At 40.8% G+C, this 27972-nt stretch overlaps 1 protein-coding gene across 3 annotated transcripts in view; it reads left to right on the top strand.

Moving 5' to 3' along the window:
• The window catches only part of ttc28 (tetratricopeptide repeat domain 28), a 188962-nt gene that overhangs the window by 47530 nt on the left and 113460 nt on the right, over positions 1-27972 (top strand). Inside the window, exon 1 of one of the 3 annotated variants that reach the window (XM_021310378.2) lies at positions 8628-8956. The exons of the other annotated variants lie outside the window; for them this stretch is intronic. Coding sequence (XP_021166053.2) covers positions 8930-8956 — 27 coding nt within the window. The 5' untranslated portion in view covers positions 8628-8929. Of the gene's footprint in view, positions 1-8627; positions 8957-27972 lie in introns of those variants that run through there. 3 annotated transcript variants of the gene reach the window in all.

Raw genomic sequence — 27972 nt, 5'->3', positions numbered from 1 at the left:
AGAACCAAAGACATGTTGTAGAAAAGTCTTCCCTTTTAAATTGCTTGTTATATCTATGTGCTTCATCTAACTTCATTTATAAACAGCCCAATGGCACCTTATACTGATGACTTTAAGTCTTCTTCCTTCAGTAATGACTTCTTTTGTTTGCATCCCAACCTGGTAGTGATGTGTTGTGTTCACTAATTGATTAGAAATGTTAATTTTTTGAGTTTCTGGTCACCAGTTTGGGGCGATCTAGTTGTATATTGGTGTATCTCATCCATCTGTCTGTCTGTCCATACCCATAATACCCATGCCCATGTGATGGGCAGAAAGTTGCATGTACCTTTCTTATAAGTTTCTGAAAGTGTCTGTCTGCTTGTATTACAACAACATGCTTGATGATCTTTATCTGTCACTATAGTTTACCTTCACCATCTCTTCTTGAACTTTATTTTTCATTGATTCGAAGAACTTGTTGCAGTCGAGCATAAACATCAGTGAAGTCATGAAAGTCTGTTGACCCATTCATTTTCAGAGAGTGAATATTTGCCAAGTGACCAACTGATAACACAAAAACCTGTGAATGTGTGTATGAATGACTAATTGTAGAGTGAAGCGCTTTGGAGTCCTCGGACTGATAAAGTAAAGGTCGTCTACCATTTACAACTATTCAAAAAGTGGCTGTAATGTGGCAGCAGACTGGTAAACCATTTCAGAACATTTCAGCAATAAAATACCAGAAGATGTACACAGTTATGATACTTCCATTTTATTATGTACACCTTCCTACTGTTAGATTTGACATCCTTCAAAAGGCGCACTACAAATCCAAAAAGAGTGGCTTAAAGTAGGACTCCAAAAACAATGTCTATGAACCAGTTAACTGTCTAAAAGGTCAGAGGAAACTGTTTTAACCTTCTTGCGTTTCGTTTTGTGCTGACATTTGTGTGATGACGCTAATTAGTGGGTTTCTTTGCAGTCAGTTATGTCATTTTGTGAACTGTTTGACCTCACAGTCATCAGCTGGAATATGACATTACACAGGTGATTCAGTCTCCCACTGCATTGGCCAGCTTGTTCTGTGTGTGAAGCTTCTCCACACACTATTTTGAAGCACATTATCAAATGAAGCTGGAGGTGCACCTGGGTCTCTAGGAGTCTTGATATATTTATCACCTCTTTACAGTGTTGTAGTCAAGTCACTATGCCTCGAGTCCGAGTCCATGTTCGAGTCACCAGTGTTCAAGTCCGAGTCAAGTCCAAGTCATTAAAAAAAAAATCTGAGTCGAGTCCGAGTCGAGTCCACTACTCATCCGAGTCAAGTCCGAGTCGAGTCACTATTGACGTGTGATGTATGACATGAAGCAGTAACATTCCATTGCACTAATAACTCTTTCGCTGTAGTTACCCTTGGTTTTACTCGGTAAAACTACTGCTTTTTCCAAGTCTAAGACGTCTCCTAACCGTGGTTTTTAAACATTGTTGTTATGGAACGTGCAACAGCGACTCGAGGTACGCTGATATGCCGCATATGAAGGATGTTAAAGCCGCAAGCGGCGTCGATCGGCCCTCGCAGCCAAGCGCACTCTGGCCTATTGGCCACCGCCGCGGTGCCGGCCGGCGGGCGGTGTTCGCGCACCGCTGCGGTGCCGGCCGGCGGGCGGGGTCCGCCCTCCACCGCAGATGCTGTTACGCATTTTCCTCGCCCGTCCACCGGGCGATTCCCACAAACGCGTTCGGCAGCGCTCCCCCATGACTCACAACAAATCTGGTGTGGATCGGTCGATGCAGCGAGGAGATACAGCCATTGGATAATGATAATGCATTTGGCCACCGGACCGGACTAAATTGTTCGGCGGGCCGGAAAATTTATACCAATTCCTGGACGGTGACTACAAACAGAAAAAAAAAAACGGCCGATGACGGCATGAACGACGAGCAGGAGAAAAACAACGACTTACCTTCCTATCAACTTGGCCAGTTTTCCAGTCTTTCTAAGCTCTCGACACTCAATCCATCGTTTGAGCTGAACGCTGGTATGTTGTTCCACAGTTCTACCAGTAAAATGGGCGCCTGGACATCCTCTTGTGAAAGTTTAACAGCGGAAAAGTCGGTCATATAGTTGTGTCTGTTGCATGTGTAATGGCTGGTTGCTACGTGCGCTCTCACACTGTTTGCCCAACCTTAGTGGCAAGGGGCGTTGCTCATGAGATGGTGACGTCACGTGCGCGGTACGACATTTAGATATTAAAATCATACACCAAATAATATTCTAATGACATATTAAAATTATAGCCTAATGATATAAAAAAAGTCGAGTCTTTTTCTCAATTTCCGAGTCAGAATGATCTGAATGTAGGAGTCCGAGTCCAAGTTCGAGTCATCAGTGCTCAAGTCCAAGTCAAGTCACGAGTCTCTAAATTTTGCTAATGACTCGGACTCGAGTTCGAGTCTCGGACTCGAGTACTACAACACTGCCTCTTTACAACATTATTTTTTGGGGACTGCATTGCTGTGATGCCACTGAGGCATTTATACATATTTCACGAGCATAACATATTTCAGAGATTAAGAAAACAAATTCAATTATCAACAGTGAGTCTGTGGTTTGCACAGTTTTGGCAGTTGATGACTTTTCACCACCTTTCTAAGTAATATATTTTTGAAATGTTTGAAGTAAATGCAACTTTTAATTTATGAAAGGAAGCTAAGAACATAAAAGAATGAAATCCAGTTTCACTAATGAAATGTTTTCCTGCTATACTATTGTTAATAATTTCTTCATTAACTGCATTATTTTGGCTGTTAAGAGTAAAAGTTTGATTCAAGTGATAAAGTGGGATTGATTATTGAAACATTTTTACTATGTGAATTAGATACATGCATTTAGTTGTACACTTAAGATGCACACGAGGATTCACGTGCCGTTACACAGATATCATCTCCATGATGACACATTCTTTCTTCAGATATGATTTGAGGAGACTATCTCCTTTTAGGGGTGTGTCTAAGTGTAGAAAAAGGCGAGGTGGCCATGATTCAAAGCTCTTCATCTTTGGGACGTCACCCACGTTGCTTTGTTGTAAGAAAGAGCCTCTGCCCCAAAAAACTTGTAGTCATTTCTCTGCCGTATTTAGAATAAGTGGTTAACCTAAACTCTGAAGTTGAGCCATCCTTAGAGAAGAGATTACATCAGCAGTCTCGTCATGATTCAGGTGACCAAGTGCTCCACTCACACCAAGCAATACAAGCAATAGCTTCTAACGACCCAGGACAGTGACGGGTGGCTCATTAATTTGCATCTTTCATGGGTCTCCATGTCCTTTAAAACAGCTAAGGTGAACCACCTTACCTGGACGAGCCAGTATGTCGCAATTGTTCCAAAGCAGTAGCAACAAAATGTGGCAATAAAACCAACTTTTAGTTGCACCAATACACCCAATACAAATTGCCTGGGAAAACATATTTGTCACTAAAGGCAATTCCACAGCTGTACAACAGCACAAAAGATAAAACTATTATCGTTAGATTTTTTTTTTGAATATGGTCTCCGAATGACAATATGATAATTTTCACTGTAATTTCTGGGATAATTTATCATCCATCAAAACTTGTTACCATGACAGGCCTATGGGTGCCCACATTGCTGAGTGTGTGGTAACACTATACAGTTTTTTTTTTCTGTACTTACGCAAATTGAGTACCATCAGCCTTTGGCAAAGACAATGCTAGATATTTTGTTTTCTTTATTTGTGCAACATTGATAATAAACTTTGCAGAATCAGTACTGCTTGTTTGCCGAGTTTTCCCAGCTTCTGACACCGGCAGGAAATAAATAAGGGAGATGAGATTTAATGTGGTAGACCATATGTGTCACACTCAGGCCTGTATATTTGGCCTGTGACAAAATTCCAAATGCCTATTAGCATTGGGTTGTAGGTAGACAACACCTGCAGAGCTAATAATACAAAACTGAGAGTGTTCTGCAGGTGTGTTGGTGTGTCATTTAGGACACACAGGTCTTCCTCTTATGTTGAAATTCATTATCAACCTGATGCTAAGATGAAGGTAAGTAACAAAATCCTTCTGAAAGACACAAATGGCCCCCGTGCCATACGTTGGACTCCCCAGATTTAGATCAAACCCTATTGATGGGTCACAGCCTGGCCAATATCCAGACCTCAAGAATTGCAGCTGTATTTTCAGCAAACATTGGTCAACTCAGGGGTTCTTGGTCCCCTTTAGTCAGTATGTCATTGTCTTCCACCTTCCGATATCTGCCACTTTGCTTGGTCTATCACATAAAATGTCCTGAATATACAATGAAGCTTGTAGTTGTTGGAACCAAAGAGAACCAACATCCTCAGTGCATTCCTCCTTATGTGTGGAACGAGTTTCTCCTTTAGTGAAGAGTAAAACTGTCAGGGGTACTCATTTAAAATATTCTGACAGTAGATTATCAGACAGCAGCTCAGTGAGTTCAAGCTGGACATTCTGGGTGCATTATCCACACTACTGAGTAAAGAGAGAAGAAATTCTGTGCCTTTCCCTCTCAACTGTTTTGAAGACTTCACATTTTCTTGAACACTCACCATGGAGTGCCCCTAACATGGATGAATACTTGTGGAGGTCATTAGATGATCGTGTGACTTCCTGCAGAGCTGGTATGTCAGTGAGAATATTACCCTCTAATTTACTTGAAGGAAAATTCAACTTTCTCATGGAATCTGTAATCAAGCTGTACATTTTGTGTTCAAAGAGGCCTTACAGTTTAGTATTTTTTTTTCCCATTAGTGCCGTTACATCAACAGCAAAGGCCAGATCTGCCATCCAGGGTGCATCTGAGAGCTCAGGGAGGTCCTTGCCTTCCCTTTTACAAAACTCTTGAATTTCTGCTTCAGGTCTGCTTTAGTTTTTAAGCACCTTTCCCAGGCTGAGCCATCTCACAGCCATCTCTGGTAGCCTATATCAATGTCCTCTGTCATGCTCCTCCAACAGTGAACCATACTGTGTGGGATTCAGTGCTCCTGGCCTGACGAAATAAACTACTTTAGTTACAACAACAACATTGCTAAATTTTTAACCACTGACATGTGCAACGTCTTTTGATGAATGATATAACACAACAATATCAGTCTCTGTTCTGGATTAATTTCAGTAACTTTCTCTTGCATCCGCTTCAAAAGTCCAACATTTTTCCCTGTGAGATTTAAACAGTGATGGGTTCAAACTAGTTTGTTAATACCTACCAGTCTGTCTTATTTTAGTCCCTTCCATTGACCTCATATCTACCTGTCATCTCCATGTCTGTCATCGATCCACATACAAAAGTAAGGAACCGGGCTGTATCATGGACATCACAACTCTCATCCAGAACCCAAGAAAACAAGTCAGAATTATCAGCTTTCTTTTGCAGCTGAAGCACTAAATTCCCCTGGATGTTCTTGATCCACTTCATTACGGTGTACATCGAGAGACACCAAACAGGTTTTGATCAACTCCCCATCAGAGAATGGCTCATCATATCTCACTATTTTGTGGGACATTACAAAGCTGTTCCTAACGGCTGTGTCCATGGAAGAGTGAAGCTTTGTAAAACAGTCATGTTGCTTTCACAGTTTAGCTATTAAATGTTCTGATGCTCGTGCCTGCTCCACCTCAGTCAAATTATTGTGCTTCTCTCAGTGCTTACTTTCAAAATGGCAGTTCAAATTGTGGTTCTTAAACACTGCTTTATGTTCTCCGCACACTAATCACACAGCTTTACGGTTGATTTCAGCAAAGAAATATTTCAGAAGTCCATCCCTTGCTAAGTTTGTGAAAGCTATTGAAATAGCTTTCACAAACTGTGCCACAGGTAGATATCCTGTGGCACAAAAGCACACCGATGACATCTTGAAAGCAATAGCGACCTTCAAAATGAAAGCCATAACATTTTGTGCACCTATAACAAAGTAATAGGATTTACAGGTTTGCTACAAACTCATGCAGGCGTGTCAAAGATATTCAGCGGGCCCGATTTGGCCCGTGGGCCGTAAAATACTTTTACCCAACCACCTGTCTTCTTGTAATGTTTCTGGTCTGTGACGGTATTCTCTGTCTGGTTATGATTCCATGTATTGGATACTGAAACTCACCAATAACTGGTAGCTTTACTTTTTCTGCAGTACAACATGGTTTTATACACAGTTACCCTCACAGATAAGAATTATTTTAGTTTTTTAATAAACTGATTATGTTTTCTTGGTATGAGTTTTGTTAGCTAGGGAAGAGGTCAGTTTACTCTGTTGGAAACAAAGACTGACTGAAAATATTTAAAATATATTATTCTTTAATTACAGATGTTATGAACCAAAATTTAAATTTGGTCTCATCCACTTCCTTTTATTTTGGCAAAGATGTATTTCTGTTTTCCCGACCTGAAATACATTTTTCAACAAGCTAATGGGTTCAAGCTTGTAAAAGGGGTAAAAATAATGTTAGTTTAAAAATTATGACTTCAGTTGATTATCATTTTAATTAAGTTCAAAGGCAGTTTCAAGAAAATAATGATTTTCAAGGAGCAATGACCTGCAGATTATTTCTGGGTTGTTAAATTTTCAGGAAAACCATACATTTTACAGAGATTTTCTCTAAGAAAAGATTAAAAGGATTTGCATATTTCTTCCTCTGTAGTGCATCATTATTTTTTACTTTTTCTAGAAATGATTTCAGAGCATAAACAGCAAGGAACCAAGCCAGGGATGGGCAGCTGGGATCTCCTATCCTTTAAAAGGATCTGCAACTTATGAATAGCTGAAAGAACAATTACATTTATAAATATACTTGCATTTACTTCACTGAGTAAAAATAAGAAATGTCATTCAGACTTTACATCTTAGAGAGTTATGAGATGGACTGTATTCTATGAAAATGTGGACTATTTTAAGACAAAAAATTTTTTAACATAGAGACTCCATTTGTTTTGGGGAAAAACAACTGCAGTAGTTTGTTAAATGACTTTTGCATGTTTTCTTGTCAAGTTGACTCGACACCCTCAATTCTTAAAGACGCAGGTCTGAAAAACTCTGACAACATTAAGTTCAGTTTTACTTGACGTTCACCTAAGGGTGAACGTCAAGCTCTGCCTGGCATTATTTTTTTATTATTTTTTTTATCCTTTTTCTCCTTTGCCTGGCATTATTATGCCATGCAACCTGGCATAATAATGTACGCAACATGGATTGAGAACAGAAACAGAATTTGTTTTTCAACCGAAAAATTAGCACAGAGCTTTAAAACAACAAATGTTTTAGAAAAATAAAAAACAATTATTAGCATTTTCCACAAAGTCCTAAAAAATTCTCATTCATGGAAACTATGAGCTTCAAGTAACAATAGAAAGCCGTAACATAAACTGAAGGAGGAAGGAGTCAAATGCAGGAAGGCGGGACAGAATGCAACCTAAACGCAAACCCCCCAACTGACCAAAATCAACACACAAAACCTATATAATGTCCGATCAATGGGAGGAGCGCCCTCCTGTGGTGTGTTGCTGAACACTACCATTGTGAGAGTGTGTGTTTGAGTTACAGCTCCTGATTCAGTGATACATTAAAGTGCTGTTCCTCTGTTCCTCTGTTTTTAAAGCGTCTGGGCTGCATGTGACCACCTCTGGGTTAACATCCTCCATACTTAGATAGCTCAGATCCTAACTGGATTACTCCACACTGAGCAGATATTCTTTAACATATAATATAACCTAGGGTTAAGCACAAGGTGGTTTATACCCATGGCAGATTTAGGCTTAAGGTAATCTTTTTAATTTGACCAACATGTGTCTTCTGACTGGAAATAATATGAACATTTGAAGCGCCCCAGCCCCTGAGTCCTAACCTGGCCCCGATAGAGAACATGTGGAGGAAGCTTCCAAACTTAAAGACTTCAAGCTCCTCACCAAGGTCAAATGGTCAAAACGAAGCAAAGGTGCGTTTGCTGTGATGCCAACAGAGATTTTCTATCGATCATTGTGAAGAGTACCACTCATTTTCAACAACCAACTTCCAATTAAAATGTAAATGAAATCAGATAATTATTTGCTTCAAGACTGAAGTTCCTGCTTACAGACGCTTTTACACGTCCGGTCAGAACAAACTTCTTCATCGAAGGAAAAGAGCACAAAACTATGCATACCTCTCAAAGATATAGGTTTATAGCTAAGTATGTGGGACGACTTAATTCTATTAGTGAATACACAACAATAGCCTTTTATATCATTGCTTATCGCCCCTAACTCAGATTGATACTCCATGGATAATCCTTGTGTCATAGACCATAATATGAAGAGCCCATGATCTGGGTTTGGGAAGCAGATTGTCCTGATCCACATCAGGAAGCAAACTGCAGATGTACGTCAATTTTCAGGTGCTGTTAGGAGATTGTGAAACATGAAATGTGGCATCCCTGGTAATATGAGGATATTAGGACAAAAAGTATTTCAGGACCTGTGGATTTATGGAGGTGGAACGCTTTTTGTTACAAGGACTCCCAAAATATAAAACAAATGTGTGAGTCTGTCTGTGTATATGTGTGTAAGAGAAAGAAAGAGAGAGAGAGAGAGAGAGAGAGAGAGAGAGAGAGAGTGGGAAAGAGATGGCCGGGGGGTGTGTCGGTGTTGGGTTTCCCTCTCCTCTGCTTTGGCTCTCGCCTCAGTTGTGTCCTCAGAGCTGCAGGAGCGCACCGCTACGGCTGCTGCTGCTGGATAACAGAAGTGAGCGCTCTGCTGCCGGTCTCCAGCCTCACTGGATCTGGATTATAACAAACTCCCTCCTGCATCAGACACGTCCCTCATAACCTCTTCCCTAGCTAACAAGTGCGCTGCAGGCTGGCGGTTTTAAACGAGGTGTTTGACATGCCTCTGTACCTGTGGTGACACTTTGATGCTGCTCCCACCTGCTTTACAAACATGATGAAATGGCAGCCCCGGAAGAAGGTGAGTGAGCTTGCTTTTTTTTTTTTTTCTGCCCAAAGTCGCAGCTGAATGACTGAGTGAGTGAGTGACAAAGCTTTGGATTAGCAGAGTTCTTTAAGCCCTCAGAAAGAAAGGGCAGTCACGGCCTCTTTATTAAGGATAATCCGTTAATAGTCCCCATTTCAGAGAGACACTTCTGCAACATGCCTGGATGGGATTATTAGAGGATTATGCTGGAGAGGAAAAATTCCACAAAGCTAAATGAAAAGTCACCATTCACAGCTCAAAGAAAGTCCTTGTTGAGAGAAGAGGATGTGTGGGAACTGCAGATTTAAAAAGGTGAAGGACTGCTGAGCTGTAACCATCATGGACACACATGGATGTTCATGATGCCAGACAGTGCAGTCTTTAAGGGTTAGTGATTGAGACCTTATGGTGATTGTCACACATCAAAGTTAATGGTGTTGCTGTGATTGCTGCTACTCTGATGCTGCTGTCTGCTTATGGGATGTAGTTATATTGTGGTAAAACCTCTACTCTATTGCCTAATTATGTTATTGAGCAGAGAAGCTCACCGGGTTTATTTAATTTTGCTCCTCTGTAACCCCAGCTGAGACTGTGGCTCAGTGTGAAGCCTTAGTACTATTCATTACAAATGGCAAATGGTCCTAAATCCCCTAAATCAATTCTAAAATTAATTTAGGTCTGGGCTTTGACTGGGCCATTTTAAAGAAATGCATTCCATTGTAAATCTCATTGTAGGCTTAAGATCTTTGTCCTGCTGGAAGGTGAACCTTTTGAGGTTGGGGTTCCCAGTAGACCTGGAACGCATTGGTAGAATCTCAGTTTATTCCCCTCCTCTTCACCTGGATCCTGTAAAATTTCCTAGATTTCTTTCAGGAAGCTGACATATTTGCATTGCAGTTGGAACCAGAGAGAACAGTGAATTCATTAGTGTGAAATATGTTTGTATATGTCCCCAGCTGAGTGAGCTGTAATAGCTTGTCTTGTTAAATCTATAATGTATGACCTGATATCTGCAATATTAATGAGATTTGGGTCCGAACAGGCAGGTTATTGAGCTGATCTACAGTCCCCACGCCCAAGGCCCCAAGAAATCAGGGTTCCCAGGGGACACGGTGTAGCTTTAAAGGTTTAGAAAGCAAGGCATAGAACAAGAATAAAGAAATGTAAAATGGCAAAACAAAGGCGAGATGACCAATCTGTCTCTTTGTGTCTTGATAGGATGCAGAGGGCTTTCAGTGTATACTGTGCACACAAGATAGAACTACGCACACAATTATCCGTACTGCTAAATATATGTATTTTAATAAAACCATTAAAATAAAATGTTAGGAAACATAAAATGAAGTGAGCTGTACACTTCCCTTTGAATGTTGTCCAAATGAACAAAAGCTACAGGTGTTAAAAGTATCTGCCTATCCCATATCTTAGCATGATGTGGGAAGTATGCAACCACCACAGGTTATATGCCTCTGGTGGAAGGGTTGAGCTTAAAGCATGTTTGTGACTAAATGCAGCTCATCTTTAGACTCCATGTAATAAAAATCCCTCTCAGCACACCGGAAAATATGTTTCAGGAGGCTGTTGGTTGTATTTTAAAACCTCCTCCATCAGGAGAGTGGGAAGTGTGAACTGGCAGGGTATTCAACGCCGAACCAAATTTGTATTTGGCTCAAAGATCATAGGCAGCAGCAGTTCCCCTGGAAAGAGTGGGAGCTTTGGTCTTGAAGTGGTTGATCCGGCTGTGAAGACCGGGGGGATCCCAGATCGCAGGGGGGGGGGGGGGGGGGAGTTGCCCTCTCCGCCAGTGGAAAGTGTTAACTGATAAGGCCAGACAGTTGGCTGTTAAGTGCTGATGGCAGTGATGAGAGGAGACGAGGAAGCAAAGATTTAGCCAGAGCTCTCAAGCTGATTGGGCGTATTTGAGCCATTCATGAAGATATTTCCTGCAGGATTCTTTTAGGCATGTTGTAAAAATGACCACCATCAGTGCTCCTGTCTTTGTTCTAAGATTCCTTAAGAAGTGTTAGTAGCACCTAGTCTGCAGGTATCCCATAACAAAAAAATCCTGTTAAAGCCACAGAATTAGTGCATACAATATACACCGACGTTTCAATACATACATATATCAAATTACTGCGGCTTGTGTTGTTCATTGATTTATTATTAATAGGTTAAAAGTCCTCCAAGGCAGTATTTTTTCAATGTTTGAACTCCAGTGGGATCCATACGAAGCGATAAGTCAATTTGAAGGAGAAAAGGCAGATGGAATTGTGGGATTGAATTTATGAAAACTTTGCAGATTACAGAATTTGGGCATTTTTATATTTTATCTAACAAATATTGTGTTTTACAACAACCACTTTACACTAAGGCTCACATACAAAGAGGAGTAAAAGAGAGCCAGGGTGTGACCCGCTCAGCTCTCTCTGTAACAGACCAAAGCAATTTGTGAAGTAGGAGAAGAACTCTTCCTAAAGGTGTAGCATAAAAACAATCAACTGGAATTGCAACAAGAAGATGTTAAGAGATGAATTATCAACAAAGAGAGGATGGGAGCAGATGTTGGTCTTCTTTTTACTGTAAACGCATCCCTCAGCAAAGTCTCTCAACAGAGTGAGATAAACTTTTACCACTGATTTTTGTAGCCATATGTGCTGAGTCAGATGCACCTTAAGAAATAAATAATAAAAATAAAAAATGGTAAGGTAAAGGTTGGGTGAATCACTCTAACAGCTTTGTAAAACCAAGCTTACTCTTTCCTGAGGATAGGAGGCGATCCAAAAACCCCAAGGGGGCACGGCATCCTTTGGTGAAAAAAGTTTTCTATGCATTGTTATTGCCGAAATTCCATGCATTGCTTTAATGTTTAATTTAAGTTCACATCTGAAGAGTTTCTTTTAAATAAACAAGGTTGTGTCTTACATAGTGAGCACCCTTCAAAGGACCCGGTCTACGTGGGCTGGGCGAAGAACATAGGACTTGAAGAGATAGGCCGGTGAACTGGGACGCTTTAGCCTCCAGCGGCTGTCCCCAGCCTTACTTCAGCGTAACTCCTGTTGCCTAGCAACCGTGACACCGAGAAGCAGCTGTGAAGCCAAATGAATGAACTGAAAGTTTAACTGTCTCCGCTGTAAATAACTTTAGGCCTGGACGATTTTTATTTTCCTCTTTACATGTTTATGTTTTGTTTAAAATGTTGCTTCATCATCTTCCATTTTATTCAGTAACCAGTCAAATGTTTAAAGTAATTAAATAAATTAATTTAATTTAGTGGTAAAGAAATATACAATGAAATAAAATGTATTGATGACTAATACTATTTGGGTACTTTATTGGTAAAACTTTTTACAACTTAAAGTTAAACACTAACCCTATAACTTTCTGAGCAAAGTTTAAATCAATTTATTTGTGGAGAATAATAATAATGAACTAACCAAACATTGACGTTAGAAATCTGAATTATTTGTCATTGCGAAAAGCCAGCGGGTGCAGGGAGTTACACTGCAGAGGAAAAATGTTCAGGAACCAATTGTCAAAACTGGCCTTCAGCATCACATTTAAACAAATGTAGGCACAAAGTGCTATTACTTTAGCTGGAATGTTAAGCAAATTTAATAAAAGGGACTTGCTAATCACTAGTTCTTCCAGGCATTTGACTTTACCAAGAAATTAGATTCTGACCTCAAAGTTGAGAGCCCCTGCTGTATCTGCTTCTGAAGGAGCGTCATATCTCAGATAAGATCATTTCATTCATAAAAGGCTAATGGGCCAACATTGGGCTGATAGTGTCCACTTGCCCCTATCATTTGCATTTTGGAAAACTCATTTAAATTGCCCACAGTTATGACTGCTTGCTGCTCTTGGTGGTACTTCATAGCTGTAAGGAAAAGATTTTAAAGATATTTCCGTGAGGTTAAAGTGAGGGAGCTTTATATGTAGTGACTCTGAAGGACAGTTGGTGACCAAGCTTTAGTTTATCTATAGGTACTGGGTTAATATCGTACTGAACTTTAAAAAAGGTGTTTTTAACCATAGTTTACCTTGAAGTAGAGATGAGTGGCTTGGCCTACGAAAACTCTATGTGGTCCTGACATTAATCTTTGGATGGGGGGGGGGGGGGGGGGGGGGTAAGGCCTTCGAAAGCACCAGAAAGAGATGCTATGAACAGTGTTATATTTGTTAAGATAATATTGTGAATATAAAGTCCTATTCACAACTGTTCAAGGACATGCATTTAGAACACACAATTGCTGCATTTACATACTTTTATGATAAAGCCCTGAACAGGAATACAGCTTAAAGTATGGTAACTGTGCAAACAAAGTAAAAAAATATATATTTCTACTGATATGTTATCAAAAGTACAGAGGTGAGAAACGGGAGAAATAAAATTAGCGCCGATGACAGATAAAAACAAAACAAGAGTAAAGGTAAAAAGGTAACATTATTTTTTAAACAAATTTTTATTTTGTGTACTGTAACATTTTCTAGATGACCACAATTATGTCTTTACAATTTGGCCACTTTAATCTCTAAACAGAAGCTGCATGTTCAGAACTGTCCTCATTAGTGCCTGATTTATGGCTACTTATCTCTTTGACCTATATGGTTCTATCTAATTATAGCATCAATAACAGACACTTTAAGCAAGCTGTTCTAAAAGATTTCATTAGCCTGTTGTCTTCCACTCAGGGGTGCTGTTAAGATCCTGAAACAATGGGGACTTAGCTCAGCCCAAAAGCAGTTTTTGTACAACAATAGTTTACATATTCAATAACTTTCATTTTGAGATAATGCAGAACATGAAGCACCAATCCTCTGTGCATGAGCTGGGTTTTTAATTAATCAAAATTGAAAAAAGATGTGTATAATCCTTTATGTGCTTGCTATTATCGTTAGCGGCTTGAGGAAATTCAAAAGTTTGCTGAAAAAAATCATTTCAATATTGTGTGAAATGAAAAAAAAAAAACAATGAGTGAAAAGATAGTTTTTTTGTTCTGTCTGATGATTTGCCCTTAATTCACAGAAAGATGCTCTTTCATTGTCTCAATAAAAAACAAAAGTCTTGGTCCAGTTAAATCCTAAACCCAAAAAAATATTTAATCAGTTTTTAACATATATATGTAGATCATATATATAGATATCTATATATCTATATCTATATCTATATATCTATATCTATATCTATATATATATATATATATATATATATATACATATATATATATATATATATATATATATATATATATATATATATATATATATATATATATATATATATATATATATATATATATATATATAATTTTGTTGAGACCTCACCAAAAACAAATGAGCCTCAGAATAGGTAGTTTTTTTAATCCATCAGTGTTTTTATTACACTGATAGTCTGTCCCCAATGTAATTATGATTTATTTTGCATAAATATGTTTTTTATATTAATCATTCCAGTCATTCATTCCATTCTTTTTTCTTGTGTTTTTTTTTTTTTTTTTTTTTTTGCCTGTTCAATCAAACAGCAAATTGATAAATAGGGAGATGATCAAGTAAGTGATACTTCATGGTTCTTGAGTCATCTTTAGGGTTTTTCTGGAATGTTTTCCCCTTTTTCAAAAATGTTCATCCGGGCTCACACTTAGTACGGTGCAGGCGTTGCAAGGAACCCAAATCATTGAAATCAGCATGTATACGCTCACATTAGCCACTCTGCAGTAAGGCTGCCATTACCGAGGCTCAACAGAATGATTCCACAAGAAGGAAGTTTGGCCGGACGCCGCAGTGGTCCCGCGTCAAGCACCGGGGAATTACATGAGCCAAACAGAAAGTCAGTTTTTCAAAATAAAACAATACCGCAAACTATACATTTTTTTCTCTTTTTTTGCATGTGTTCACTGGGAAATGTGAACATTACATCATGATAGTGACACGGGGTCAAACATGCATGGTAGCGCATCACTAGTATCAGTAGTGAGGGAAAACAACAAGGTAGTGCCTGTACAGCCGAATACGACTATTGTTTACGAAGTGCTTCCTAAAATTCTCCTGGAATAAGTGTGAACTTCTATTTTCTCAAGCGCATCCAGCACTGCAGCTGGCCACTGTTTCCCTAGGAGCAGTGTGAGTGGGGGTTTGGGAAAAAGCCAGGCTGCATCAGGACCATACCCGCACCGTAGTAGATTTGACCCCAGTGTTAAGCTTTATTTGGCTCTTCACTGTCTTCTTTAGTTCTCATTTAAAAACACACTGTCAAACATGCTATGGGGTTTAGGCACAAATCAAGAAGGTAAAGTTATTCAATTTGTTTCAAAGTGCAAACATTTTGTCTTTTTGTAATTACATAGCTATATTGTAGTGTCATGCTCAGCTCTGCTGATATTGAAGCATCATGAGAAATGGCTGAAATCGTGGAAGCCTAATGAAGCTAACCGTTCCACCCTATCAGTTTTTAGATTGTTTTTGATTATGGGTCTAATGACTATATGTAAAAAAAAAAAAAAATGAAGTAAATTCTTGATGATTTAAGACGATATGTTGCCTCTTTTTTCATTTATTGTACTTTCGGTGCTACTTGTTTCCACACGTGAACCTTTAGAAGCAACATTCAAACCTAGGAATGCTCCAGTAGCCGTCAAGCAGGGTTGGGTAGCATCATGCAGTGGGAAAATATTACAGCTGGTATTGCAAATGCATTGGACAAAATGGATGGAATAATGTAGATGAGTGCCTTCAAACCCTTAAGCTCACAGTTAGAGGGATAACATTTGGAAAGTTTTAGTGTTTCAGCAATTATCCTAAACACCCATCATATCTCTGTTTGGATTGAATAAAGTAGGCCAGCGATCGGCTTCTGGAGGAACCTTCCCAGAGCCTTAACTGTTGAAAATGTTATGGATTATGCTCGAAAACTGGATCTATACCAAGTACCAGCCAATTCAAATGAAATTTACCATTTTACCATATCCAGCCTCAATCGAGTCAGAAACCATTAATGGCAAAAAAAAATAAATAAATAAAGGAAAGGAAAGGTATTATCTGCAACCAAAGCCTTTCCAATATCTTTTTTCCCTTATAATAAAATGAAGCCTTCTGAGAGAAGATTACATTTATGCTACATGTCTGATGGTCAGAGACAAAAAGCTCTGAGGTGTTCATGGAACAGCAGCAGACAGCCAGGACCTGTCCTCCAGGGGACATGACATAACGTAGCTCCTATCTTACGTTTTTGCTTTCATCCAGGGGTTTGTTAAACATGACTCGCTCCACTCATCAACAATGGGTGCATTTTGGTTTCAGGGGCTCAAGAGTTGCCCCAGAGGGCTTCTTAATCTTTTATTTTCCACTGGATGAGAAGTTGTGCTGTCTGCCTTTGTCTCTGGGGGGATACGTGTTTACCCGGCAGGAGATCATGAAGCATGTTCTGTTCTGCCCTGCTTGGTTGGACTGGCAGAACTCTGAGTCTAATGTGTTTACTTACAAAGCAGCTAAGCTTCTTAAAGCTGCTCTCCTGCTTCTGATTTAAGACTTTGCCCTCCAACAGAACTCCTTTTTGCATAAGGCCTCATTCAGATGTATTGTTAAAATGTGTCCACCAAGAAATCCGCACATGCTTTTCGAATCGAGAGGGGACAATGTGCTGCAGGCCAGGGTTCGCCTGGTGGAACCGTGTTCTGTGGAAATTAAAACTCAGAACCTTCAGGCAAAAAAGGTTGATGTTTTTGATGTTTAACTACTTCACTTGAGTTAATTAAGCATATTTTTTCCCCCTGTAGGTACCACATGGTCCTTTTAACAACTTTGAAACCAGCTCAGTCTACTAAATCTGACTTATAAAGACAAAAAAAGGAATTAACTCTCTCATTCAGCCGCACAATTACCCCCCAAAAGCCCTTCATCCTTCTTTTCAGTGGCACATTTTACAGATTACTGGGGCTGAATGTTCACAGCTCATTTTTAGGATCTCTGGATTCCTGCTGAAATACACACAAAAATGGGGGTTTGATGCTAATAGGCCAATTACATGGTATATCAAGAGTTTTTAAAAATCAAGCTTTTAAAACCCAAATATTTTTGATGAGAGACTCGAGTATTGCTTGTCTGTATCGAGCATAGAAGAGCAGAGCACTCACCGTCCTCCACCTGTTGCTGCCTGACACTGAATACGACTAAACATATCATGTTTTAGGTCAGTTGTGACTAACATAACTATCTCTGATTACTAAATGCCAGAATAATGAATGAGATATTTCTTTCACTTTCTACAAATTCAGAAGTTTACATACTTTCCCTTAGTGTTTAGCAGAATCGTCTTTAAAACTGTATGAATTGGTTTAGATGTTTTGGGTATCCCTACACAATTTTCTCCCTTCTGTCCTTCAAATAGGGCAGTGATCATTGTAGGCACACAATTTTAGTTTCATCAGACCACAGGACATGTCCTTAAAATGTAAAGTCTTTGTCTCTGAGGGCATTAGCAAGCTGTGATCCGGCTTTATATGTTGCATTTGAAAAAAAATGGCTTTTTCCTCACTGAGTGGCCTATAACAAACAATCAATATGTTATTTTGTATTTGGCAGGAATAACTTGCTTTTCAGGTCATGTCACATTAAATGACTAAAAACTAAATTAGGGCTAATATACTTCTAGATCTTAAGGAAACTGTGATACTGTATAGTTGGAATTAAGTATTTGTTTCTGCATCTGATGAAATAACTGTTCCAGTCTTATTTATTCTTGACAGATAAAATGTATAAATTCTTAAAACTTTAATATTTAGTCTCCTCCAAATAACCACAATATCTACACTAAAAAGAGGAATGGGTCTGAAAACAATAGTGGCCCAACCTTATGGGCTACAGTGTGTCTTGTGAATGAGTGAAGGTCTTTCATGCAGCTCCTGTTGCTCTAAAGCCTTTACCTTTCGGCGTTACTGGGGCATTACAAATTTACAAGATATCTTAAATATGTTTACTAGCAAACTTCCATAACATCACAGATAGTGGCCATTGAACTATGTGCCGATATCTCAGTATGATGGAGAACACGGCTTTTATAATTTCCAAACAGAATCTGAGAGTCTGATTGGTCACGACAGTACAGGTTCTTCCTCCTCTTAGTCCAAGTTAAAGGAGTTCAGGTCAAACAAAGCAGCGGTGTTCCTGGATCTCGTTTCTTGACGGTTCTCTTTTCCTTTCAACTCCACTTGTGGATTCAGTGATGGACTTTGTTTCCTGACAATGGCTTCCAGAAGCTTTGCTGGACCCAAGCAGCGATTAGACAGTGGAAGTCTGTTTTTAATGCAGTGCTGCCTGAAGGCCTGAAGATCAACGGAATTCATTACTGGGTTTCAGAGTTGGTCCCTGGGCTGATTCTGTGAGGCTTTGAACACAGATGTGACTGTAAATAATAGAAACAAGTCAGTTTTTGTTTTGTAATTTGGTCGAATGACTTAAATTATTAAACAAAAGTGTTTCCCATCCATCCATTCAGGACAGTGGTGGCCTGGTGGTTAGAGAGTAGGGTGCTTGCTTCCTGGAGAGACTGCAAGGTTCTGAGTTTGAATCCCACATACTGCCCCTCTGCTTCCCTGAGCAAGACCTTTAGTCCCAGAATGCTCCCTGGGCACTGCACAATGGCAGCCCACTGTTCCCTGAGGGATGGGTTAGATGTAGATGGCAAATTTCATTCAAATTTATCTTGCCATGACAAATAAATACATTATTATTAAATTATTAATTTTCATCCATCCATCCACGTCATCTTTATCGACGTGCTATTTCAACCACTCACACTGAAGCTAACCCGTGACGCTGTGAGAGCGACACAGGAAAAACAAAACTTTTTTTTTATGTGTTTGCGGCTCTTGTGGCACACATTTTATTGACAGTGAGCTGACAGGAAGAGGGGGAAGACAGGCGGCAAAGCGCCGCGGGTCGGAGTCGATCCCGGGCCGACCGCGTCCAGGACTAAAGGCCTCCTAACATGGCACGCCCCGGAAAACAAAACTTGCCAAATCTGGTCGGGAGAAGGGCGAAAACATCGTTTCCACGAACAAAAGCCTTCAGAGGCGTTCTCTGATGTTCTTTTAATTAAACAATATTAGGTAGACGGAAGAAATAGCAGCATCAATGTTAACGCTTGCTTCCTCAATGCGAGCCGCCATTGCTGTCTGTCTCACGTCACGGTTGCTTCTCCTCTACGTCACATCTATGAAACTCCAGCCCTGTGTCCTGATTGGATAGACAATAAAATTGGTTGGAGAAATCACTTTCTATGGGAGAGGTCCCAGATGGATGTAAGTGGAGCTAGGCGGAGCGAAATCAATCTGGCTAGAGTCAGGTTAAAAGAGAAATGCTTCAATCACAGAAATTAGACACACAGAGTGAAAACATGCCTCAAACACAAATGACGCACAAACATACAAAACACATCCATCCATCCATTTTCCAAACCGCTTATCCCTCATGAGGTCATGGGGGGTGCTGGTGCCTATCTCCAGCGTTCACTGGGCGAGAGGCGGGGTACACCCTGGACAGGTCGCCAGTTTGTCGCAGGGCAACACAGAGACTAACAGGACAAACAACCATTCACACACACTCACACCTAAGGACAATTTGGAGAAGCCAATTAACCTAACAGTCATGTTTTTGGACTGTGGGAGGAAGCCGGAGTACCCGGAGAGAACCCACGCATGCACAGGGAGAACATGCAAACTCCATGCAGAAAGACCCAGGGGTGTACTCGAACCCAGGACCTTCTTGCTGCAAGGCAACAGCGCTACCCACTGCGCCACTGTGCAGCCCTACAAAACACATGCAAAGGCAAAATGCTACAAGTAGCAAAAACAACTGCAAGTTAAAAAAAACTGCGCACGAGCTCCACATAACAGAAGTGCTCCAGACCACTAGGGGGAGTAGACAACGATCTGCCTTCTACAAACCTCAGACTGCAGTGATTGACATCTGAAATCCAAACTACTATAATAAATGAAAGTCTCAAGCACACTAATACTAAGGATGTATATATGCCGATGTTCTAGAACATTGTAAATGATTAAGTGTTTAAAAAGACATTTTTTCTACTATCCAAATTTCCTTTGGGCGTCCCGTTAATGTTTACTGAGGCTGCTGGGTCTGGTCCCACCAATTTGAATTGGTTGGTGGTCATTTGTGTTTGCAGCATGTTTGCACTTTGTGTGTCTAATTCCTGTGATTGCAGTTTTTCTCTTTTGCTACATTTTTCATGGCATGTGTTTTGTGTTAGCCTCTTTTTTTGTTTTTGGAATACTATTTGTGTTTGCAGCGCATTTAAGGATTTGCAGTTCGTTTGCACCTCTCGGCCACCGTACTCATGGATGCCCCAGTATATTATATCATACATATTACACTTACTTTTTGTACAGTATGCATATTACTTTCCAACCAACCCTCCAGCAAAGGTCTTTCTCAGAATGACAGAAGAAAATGCAGGTTCAGCAATGAAAAAAGCTCATTTAAAGGAACGGTGTGTCTCTCCTGTCTCTTCTTCCTCCTTTGAATTTGAAAAACGAACAAAAATGATTTTGCAGAAAGGAACTCCGAGTGGTGACCAACCCTAGAATCCTTCCCTCAGAGAGATGAGAAGACAGCAGCCTTCCAGGAACTTGTCGTGTTTATAGAGCTGCATAGCTCCAGTATCCTCAGGACATGTTTTCCCTGTCTCTTTCCTCCTGATATACCTCTCGGCTTATTTCACACCTGTTACCATGTCTGCTGGAAGAAAGGCTGTCTTTTACTGAGTTCTAATATGTCCTAGGGATGATGTTATTCTCTTTCTTTCTCTCCTCGATTCATCTGCCCCTCCCATCTTCCTTTTACGATCCACCCTGGAGATGAGGAGTGGGTATAAAACAGTTTCCCTTTCACCTAACGGGAATATACACTTTACAAGAGAAGGACGGTGGGGCAACATTGGGCTACACAACCCCCACAGCTGTCCTTCCTGCTCCTCAGCTCATCTGGGTGTTCTTGCCCTTTGTCCGTAAGTTTGTCTGTAACCTTGATAGAATGAGACAATAGCTTCACACATCATCTCACCGCCTCTCTGTAGATCCCACCTTGCATCCGCTAAACCAGTCCAGATGTGCACAAACATCAGACTAGAAGCACTTCATATTGCTGTAATGACTCTTAATAAAAGCAAATGTTTGAAAAACTGGTGTTCACTGTTTTTTCCCCCCAGACTCAGCATCTTAATTAATATCCGTCATACCGTAAAGGCCAAAATCATTCATACCCCTGAGAGATTTGGTTTATGGTAAGCAGGGATGAAAGTAGTTTTAAATTATTTGTGGGTACTATTACCGATGCAGGTAATACTGTTTTTAAATGTTCTCTTATAATAGATTTTTTTTCTTTTCTTTTTGGCTTCTAACCCAGTTTGAGAAGTTAACCTTTGAAGTTTTTAGTGTTTGTTTTTGTGTATCTGCATTTCATTTTATTTGCTGCCGTAACTTTTTATTGTTTTGAATTACTAGCTTTTAAAGTGTATAAACTACTCAGGGCTACTGAGTTTTATTTTAATGTGCTATATAAATATTGCTGAGTTGAGAATATAAGTTTTTAAAAAGGGGGAAATATGGTTGGTTTGGAAGCAAACGTTCTTCCAAACCACCTCAACAACATAACACAATCTTTTTTTTTTGTAACCATAATAAGAAAATATTGTAGTTAATTATCGAATGCACAATCTGAATTACTAGATTCACATCTAGGTAATGAAAAAAACCCAATTATCATTCATTTATAGGTTTGTATATCACTGTAGGTCTATCCTCATTTGTGACTGGCTGTGTTTCATCAAGTCTCCCTATGGTCTGTCATTTTACCCAGCATGCAGGGGTTCTCATGTTGCATCTTTACACATGATCCAGCCTGCTATGACAAAATTAGATGAGAATAAGAATGTTAAACGGTGGATTCTACTTGCTATTATAGTTTAGACAGTGAAATGTAAATGCTTGTCAGATAATTTCAACAGTTTGTGTCATTTCAAACTTAGTAGAGCATTGCAACAGTCTAGGGCAAAGCCACACAATATCTTGAATTGCAGCATCAGTGTGTCCAACAACACAATCACAAAGCACTGCTTTAAAGCTAAATCTGGTAGGATACCATGTTTCAGGTGTCACATCAACTCCATAGTGAGAAGATGGCCATTTGGATGGACTTTGTTGATTGCCCCTCTTGCCCAGGTTTTTTAACCTCATCGTTGCACTGCACATGTGGGATGAACTGTGGGGAAAAATGCATAAAGACAGTAAAGGGCTCCTATAGAGGGAACAGGAGGAATGAGGGGTCTGAGCTGAAGCCCCCGACGTTACAAGTTCCTTAAACTCCCCCTAAAAAGTATGCACCTACATTACGTGTGACCAAATTATGTGCACCTGAATTCAAGTGCAAGGCGATGCAGCAACCCACCGCAGCACTGCTCATTTTTAACAAACTCGAAGAAAATAACACGAAACACAATACTAACTCTATTACTGATTTTACTTTGGGACATTTTGCTCCAGATGTTACATGGATTTTTGATAATTCAGCATCCTCTTTAAATACATCCCAGTCAGTGTGTTCGAAACAGTCCTGTAAAGCTGAGCCTTCTCAGTCCAAACCTGAATGGTTTTGGTCACAGGTCTGGTTCTGCAGGTCAGTGACTTGTAGGTATAAACTCCTGTCTCTAGTCGGGAACTTAATGAATTAATAGAACTTGGGGAGCACAGCTTTTAGTTCAATATGATTAAAATTCCCTGCTACTATCAAGCTCCTCCAGGGCTGTCTTAGCATTAGCTTTAGGCTGGATGTGTGATGATCTCTGCACTGGTGTCAGTCTAAGTCACGACTCGGCACACCTGTCCAACTCTGGTTCACCTGCAATTATCTCTTATTGGTCCCACCTGCATCCGTCCCTATATAACCTGCCTACTGGTCATACACCAGTGCCAGATTGTCTCGTGAGAGATTTATCCAGCCTTTAACTCGTCAGCCTGTCAGCCCGTTACCTGTCTTGATCTGTTCACCAATACCGAGCCTGCCCGACCCCCGTCTGATTCTGTCTGCCTGCCTGTTGACTGACCTCTTGGTTTTGGAACCTGGACCTGATTCGATTGGATTGGCCGCCTGAGCCCCTCTGTACTGCCGCTGATCATCCGCCTCTGGACCTCACCTGTGGAAAGCTCCAAAGGGACTGCCTGTCCGCCTATAGGCCGCTCATTGGCCCAGAGCCCGCAAAACCTCATCCGCAGTCAGACCTCTGCCTCCGACCTGCTCAACCGAGACCTCGCCATCAGGTTAGTGATCTGGCTGTCCTCACCTTAACCTGTCATCAGCTGCCGATCACTAACCTGTTGTCTCTGCCCGGGAACTTTCTGGTCGCGCAAGAGGCTCCGCGCCCCGAGAAGCAGAAACCACTTTCTGCTTGAAATAAATATTGTTAACACCACAGACCTGTCTCCGGTTGAATCTTGGGTTCAGTTCTAGTACGTTACAGGATGTATGTAGCAGCTTCAGTTCATAACTTTAGAAAATATTGTTTTAGTAGCAATTACTGTTTACTGATGTGAGGGACCGAGCCGAAAAAAAAATCAGAGAAGCACAGGGAAATCTTTGAGGAAAAATAGTAACAAATTTATTTACCACACAGGAACAAACTTCTCTCAAACTGATACACAAGGGAAACATATATACACTGGTTGATCAGACCATTTTGACACAAGAGGGGAACATGAAATACATTTACCTAAACAAAACTACAACAAAAGACCAAACTAATCAGTACAGTACTAAAATCCGCAACCTATGAGGAAGAGGACTTAAATAATTAAACTTCCCGAATTTAATGAAAAAAAAATAGAAAAACTTAAACCCTTCCAATTTCCCTTCTAAAACTAAGTGAAAGAGTCCAACTAGGCCTCCTTGTCATTGAGATCTTTTGCATCTGGGGATTCCTTTCCTTTACTGGCCACACCCACATGACAGCCTCCCAGGCAACTCAGATGAAAAGTATATTAGTTTAAAGTAACCCAAAAACACAAGAAATAACAAAATGAGTCAACTAAATGTGTGCACCCAAATAGTTAACCAATGTGAAATCAAAGTGAAAAAGTGAAATGCGTTAAAATAAAATATGAGATTTATTTAAATGAAATCATTACCAAATCATTTGTTGTGTGGTTGCGCATGCGGCAATCACACTCCCCCTCCCTTCAGAGTCCTCATAACCCCAGCGAGAGAGGTAGTCTGCTGTCATGTTACATTGACCCGGGATGTGCTCCTCGGTGAAGCGGAAAAGTTGCATAGCAAGGTACCATCGTGTGATGCGGCCGTTGGTATCCCTTATCCACTGCAACCACTCGAGGGCCTTATGATCAGTCTGCAGGGTAAACTCTCTTCCCAGGAGGTGATCTTTTAAAGAGTCAAGGGCCCACTTAGTTGCTAGGGCCTCTTTCTCCACTGAAACGAGTGAATAACGAGTCTCCCTTGGGAAGAATTTACGGCTGATGAATGCCACCGGATGTTGATATTCTGCTAGACCCTGCAGAAGGACGGCTCCTATGCCCCCCTCTGAGACATCTGTCTGTAGAATAAATAGCTTTTCAAAGTCAGGGCAATGAAGAACTGGGCTCTTACCCAAAGACTACTGAATGTCCTTAACAGCTACGTACCTCAGCTCCTACTGTGCGACTGTGGCTTGATGGGTGGAGTAGTCGTCTGCCAATCAGAAGGTTTTGGGTTTGATTCCAGCTTCCCCTTGCCACATGTCAATGTGCCCCTGGGCAAGGCACTTAACCCCAAGTTGCCTACCAAGCTGTGTCTTGGTGCATAAATGTGTGCACGTTAGTGCGAGCGACTGGGTGAATGTGGCTATAGTGTACAGCGCTTTGGGTGATCAGCATGACTGGAAAAGCACTATATAAGTTCAGTCCATTTACCATTTCTGTCCACTGGATCACCATAGGACATTTTGACCCAATCATGTCAGTTAGTGGAGCAGCTCTGGCAGAGAAGTTGGGGATAAAACGCTGATAGAATCCAGCCATTCCTAAGAAGGGTCTCAGCTGTTTCCTGGTTCGGGGCAGAGGGCAAGACTCGATGGCATGCACTTTGCGGACCTGTGGCTTGATGACTCCATTCCCAATAACAAACCCTAGGTATTCAGTTTCAGACTGTGCCAGAACACATTTCTCAGGGTTCATGGTCAGAACTACAGATTGGAGACACCTCAGCACTTCCTCCAAATGCTTGAGATGCTCCTCCCAGGAACCACTGTAGATCACAATATCATCCAGGTAAGCACATGCATAGTTGTCACATCCATTTAGTACCTGATCCATAAGCCTTTGGAAAGTTGCTGGAGCACCATGCAGTCCAAACGGCAGAATGGTAAACTGGAACAGTCCCCAAGGGGTCCGAAAGGCTGTCGACTCTGATAGGGGAACCTGCCAGTAACCCTTACACAGGTCGATGGTGGTCAGGTATTTTGCTTGTCCCAGAAGCACAATGATGTCATCAATGCGTTGGGTAGGGTAGGAATCAAACTTGGACACAGAGTTCAGGTATCTAAAAGCAATACAGAAACAGATTGAGCTGTCCTTCTTTGGGACTGAAACCACAGGATTGCACCACTCACTCTTTGAGTACTCAGTGATCCCCAAAGAAAGCATCAGGTCCACTTCCTTTTTCAAGGAAACAAGAAGACGCTCTGGAATCCTGTAACTCATCCGTTTCACTTGTGCTTCCTCCTTCAAAGTTATGTGATGTTCAATCATATTAATGTGACCTGGATACTCCTGAAATATTTCTGGATGATACAAAGCTCTGACCTGATTTTGTTGAACAGCTAATAGATGTCCCAAATCCAAAGCCATGGGTGCTGATGAGGGCAGATACTGATCGTCCACCAGCTCTTCCTCCTCCACCAATCTGATCAGTAACACAGCAGCCTTCTGTCGTGGTCTTTCCTCCCATTCCTTGAGAAGATTTACACACAGAACTTTGTTGGAATACCTTTTACCTGGAATGGCAACTTGGTATGTGGTGTGTCCAAGCTGTTTCACCACTTGAAATGGACCCTGCCATTTAGCCGAAAGCTTGTTGTCACTTAATGGCAGCATAACTAAGACCTTTTGACCCGGGCTGAAAGTCATATGTCGTGCAGACAGATCACACCAAGTTTTCTGGTACTTCTGTGCCTCAGCCATATGCTGCTGAGCGAGCTCTGCCATCTTTTCCAGTTTCTCTCTCATCTGTACAACGTAAGAAACCACATCAGCTTCCTCCCCCCCTTGTTCTCCAGTCCAGGTCTCTCTGAGTAGAGCCAGAGGCCCCCTCACCTCATGACCACAATTCAACAATTTGACAACAATTCGACAACAATTCGAATGGTGAGAAACCTGTAGATGCCTGGGGTACTTCCCTATAAGCATAGAGTAGGTTGGGAAACCATTGATCCCAATCAGAACCAGCCTCATTCACAAACTTACGGAGCATTTGCTTAAGTGTTTGATTGAACCGCTCTGTCAAGCAGTCAGTTTGTGGGTGGTAAGGAGTAGTTCGCACACCTTTAATTAGTGGAAACACCTCAGGATATTTGGTTGCGTAGTCGGTAATCACCAACATGTAGCGGTTACCGGCTCTGCTTCGCTCGAGTGGACCCACAATATCCATGGAATGGAATGGGCCAAGACCAGTACGGTATCACGTGCTCCTTTAGGCACCACCAACTTCAAGGGCCCACTTGAAGTTGGTGATCTTCCGCTTAAGACAAAGCTTTGTAGTTTCAAAACTCACGTCGGCTCTCACGGTTTATTGTGTGTGAATGACAAGAGATCACAACAAATAAATCAGCCATACCTCGGATAAAATCTTTGGATTTAATGTTGTTCATAACACCCGTAATTTTGTAAATGAACCTGTCAAATAATCCGTTTTTTTCCCACAAGAGGTATATTAAAACGTTTTGGTATCATTATTTTAAGAAAAAGTAACTGCGTTGTTCACATTTTAATCCGTTTTCTTCATCGATATTCAGTTGTACAGAGCGAGGTGCGCTCCCACGACAGGGGATGCATATCTCAGCAGGCATGCACTTTTCGGAAACATGCACTTTACGAGTGAACGCAAAAGTATTGCGAGGTAACGCAAAAATAAAAAAATTCCCCATGTCCCCTAGAGGGCTCCGTAAAGAAGAGTACCTCTTCACCGAATTCAAAGGAAAACCAATGTGTCTAGTTTGCTTGGAGATATTATCAGCCCTGAAAGATTACAACTTAAATCGACATTCCAACACCTTGCATAAGGTTAAATATGAGAAGTACACTGGAGCTGCCAGAGCCGATGTGGAGCTATTTGCAATCAGTTTTTTAAAACTTTTTTGTTCTTTGTTATAAATCAGTTCAAATTCCTTTTGCACTTTTTTAAGCAAATGTTTTGTCTTTGTTGCTTATGAAGGACATGTTAAAATGCATTTATTTTCAATTCAATTCAATTCAATTCAATTTTATATAGCGCCAAATCATGAAACATGTCATCTCAAGGCACTTTACAAAGTCAAGTTCAATCATATTATACAGATTGGGTCAGATTATACAGATTGGTCAAAAATGTCCTATATAAGGAAACCAGTTGATTGCATCGAAGTCCCGACAAGCAGCATTCACTCCTGGGGAAGCATAGAGCCACTGGAAGAGTCATCTGCATTGTACATGGCTTTGCTGCAATCCCTCATACTGAGCAAGCATGAAGTGACAGTGGGAAGAAAAACCACCCATTAACGGGAAGGAAAAACCTCCGGCAGAACCGGGCTCAGTATGAACGGTCATCTGCCTCGACCGACTGGGATTACAGAAGACAGAGCAGAGACACAACAAGAGAAACAAAAAAGCACAGAAGCACACATTGATCTAGTAATCTGTTCTACATTAGATGGTAGTAGCAGGTGAGCCGTCTTCTCTGGATGATGTCACAGTTAACAG

The sequence above is a fragment of the Fundulus heteroclitus genome, chromosome 8, assembly GCF_011125445.2.
Source record: "Fundulus heteroclitus isolate FHET01 chromosome 8, MU-UCD_Fhet_4.1, whole genome shotgun sequence".
NCBI classification, from domain to species: domain Eukaryota; kingdom Metazoa; phylum Chordata; class Actinopteri; order Cyprinodontiformes; family Fundulidae; genus Fundulus; species Fundulus heteroclitus.
This window is presented reverse-complemented; position numbering and strand designations above follow the sequence as displayed.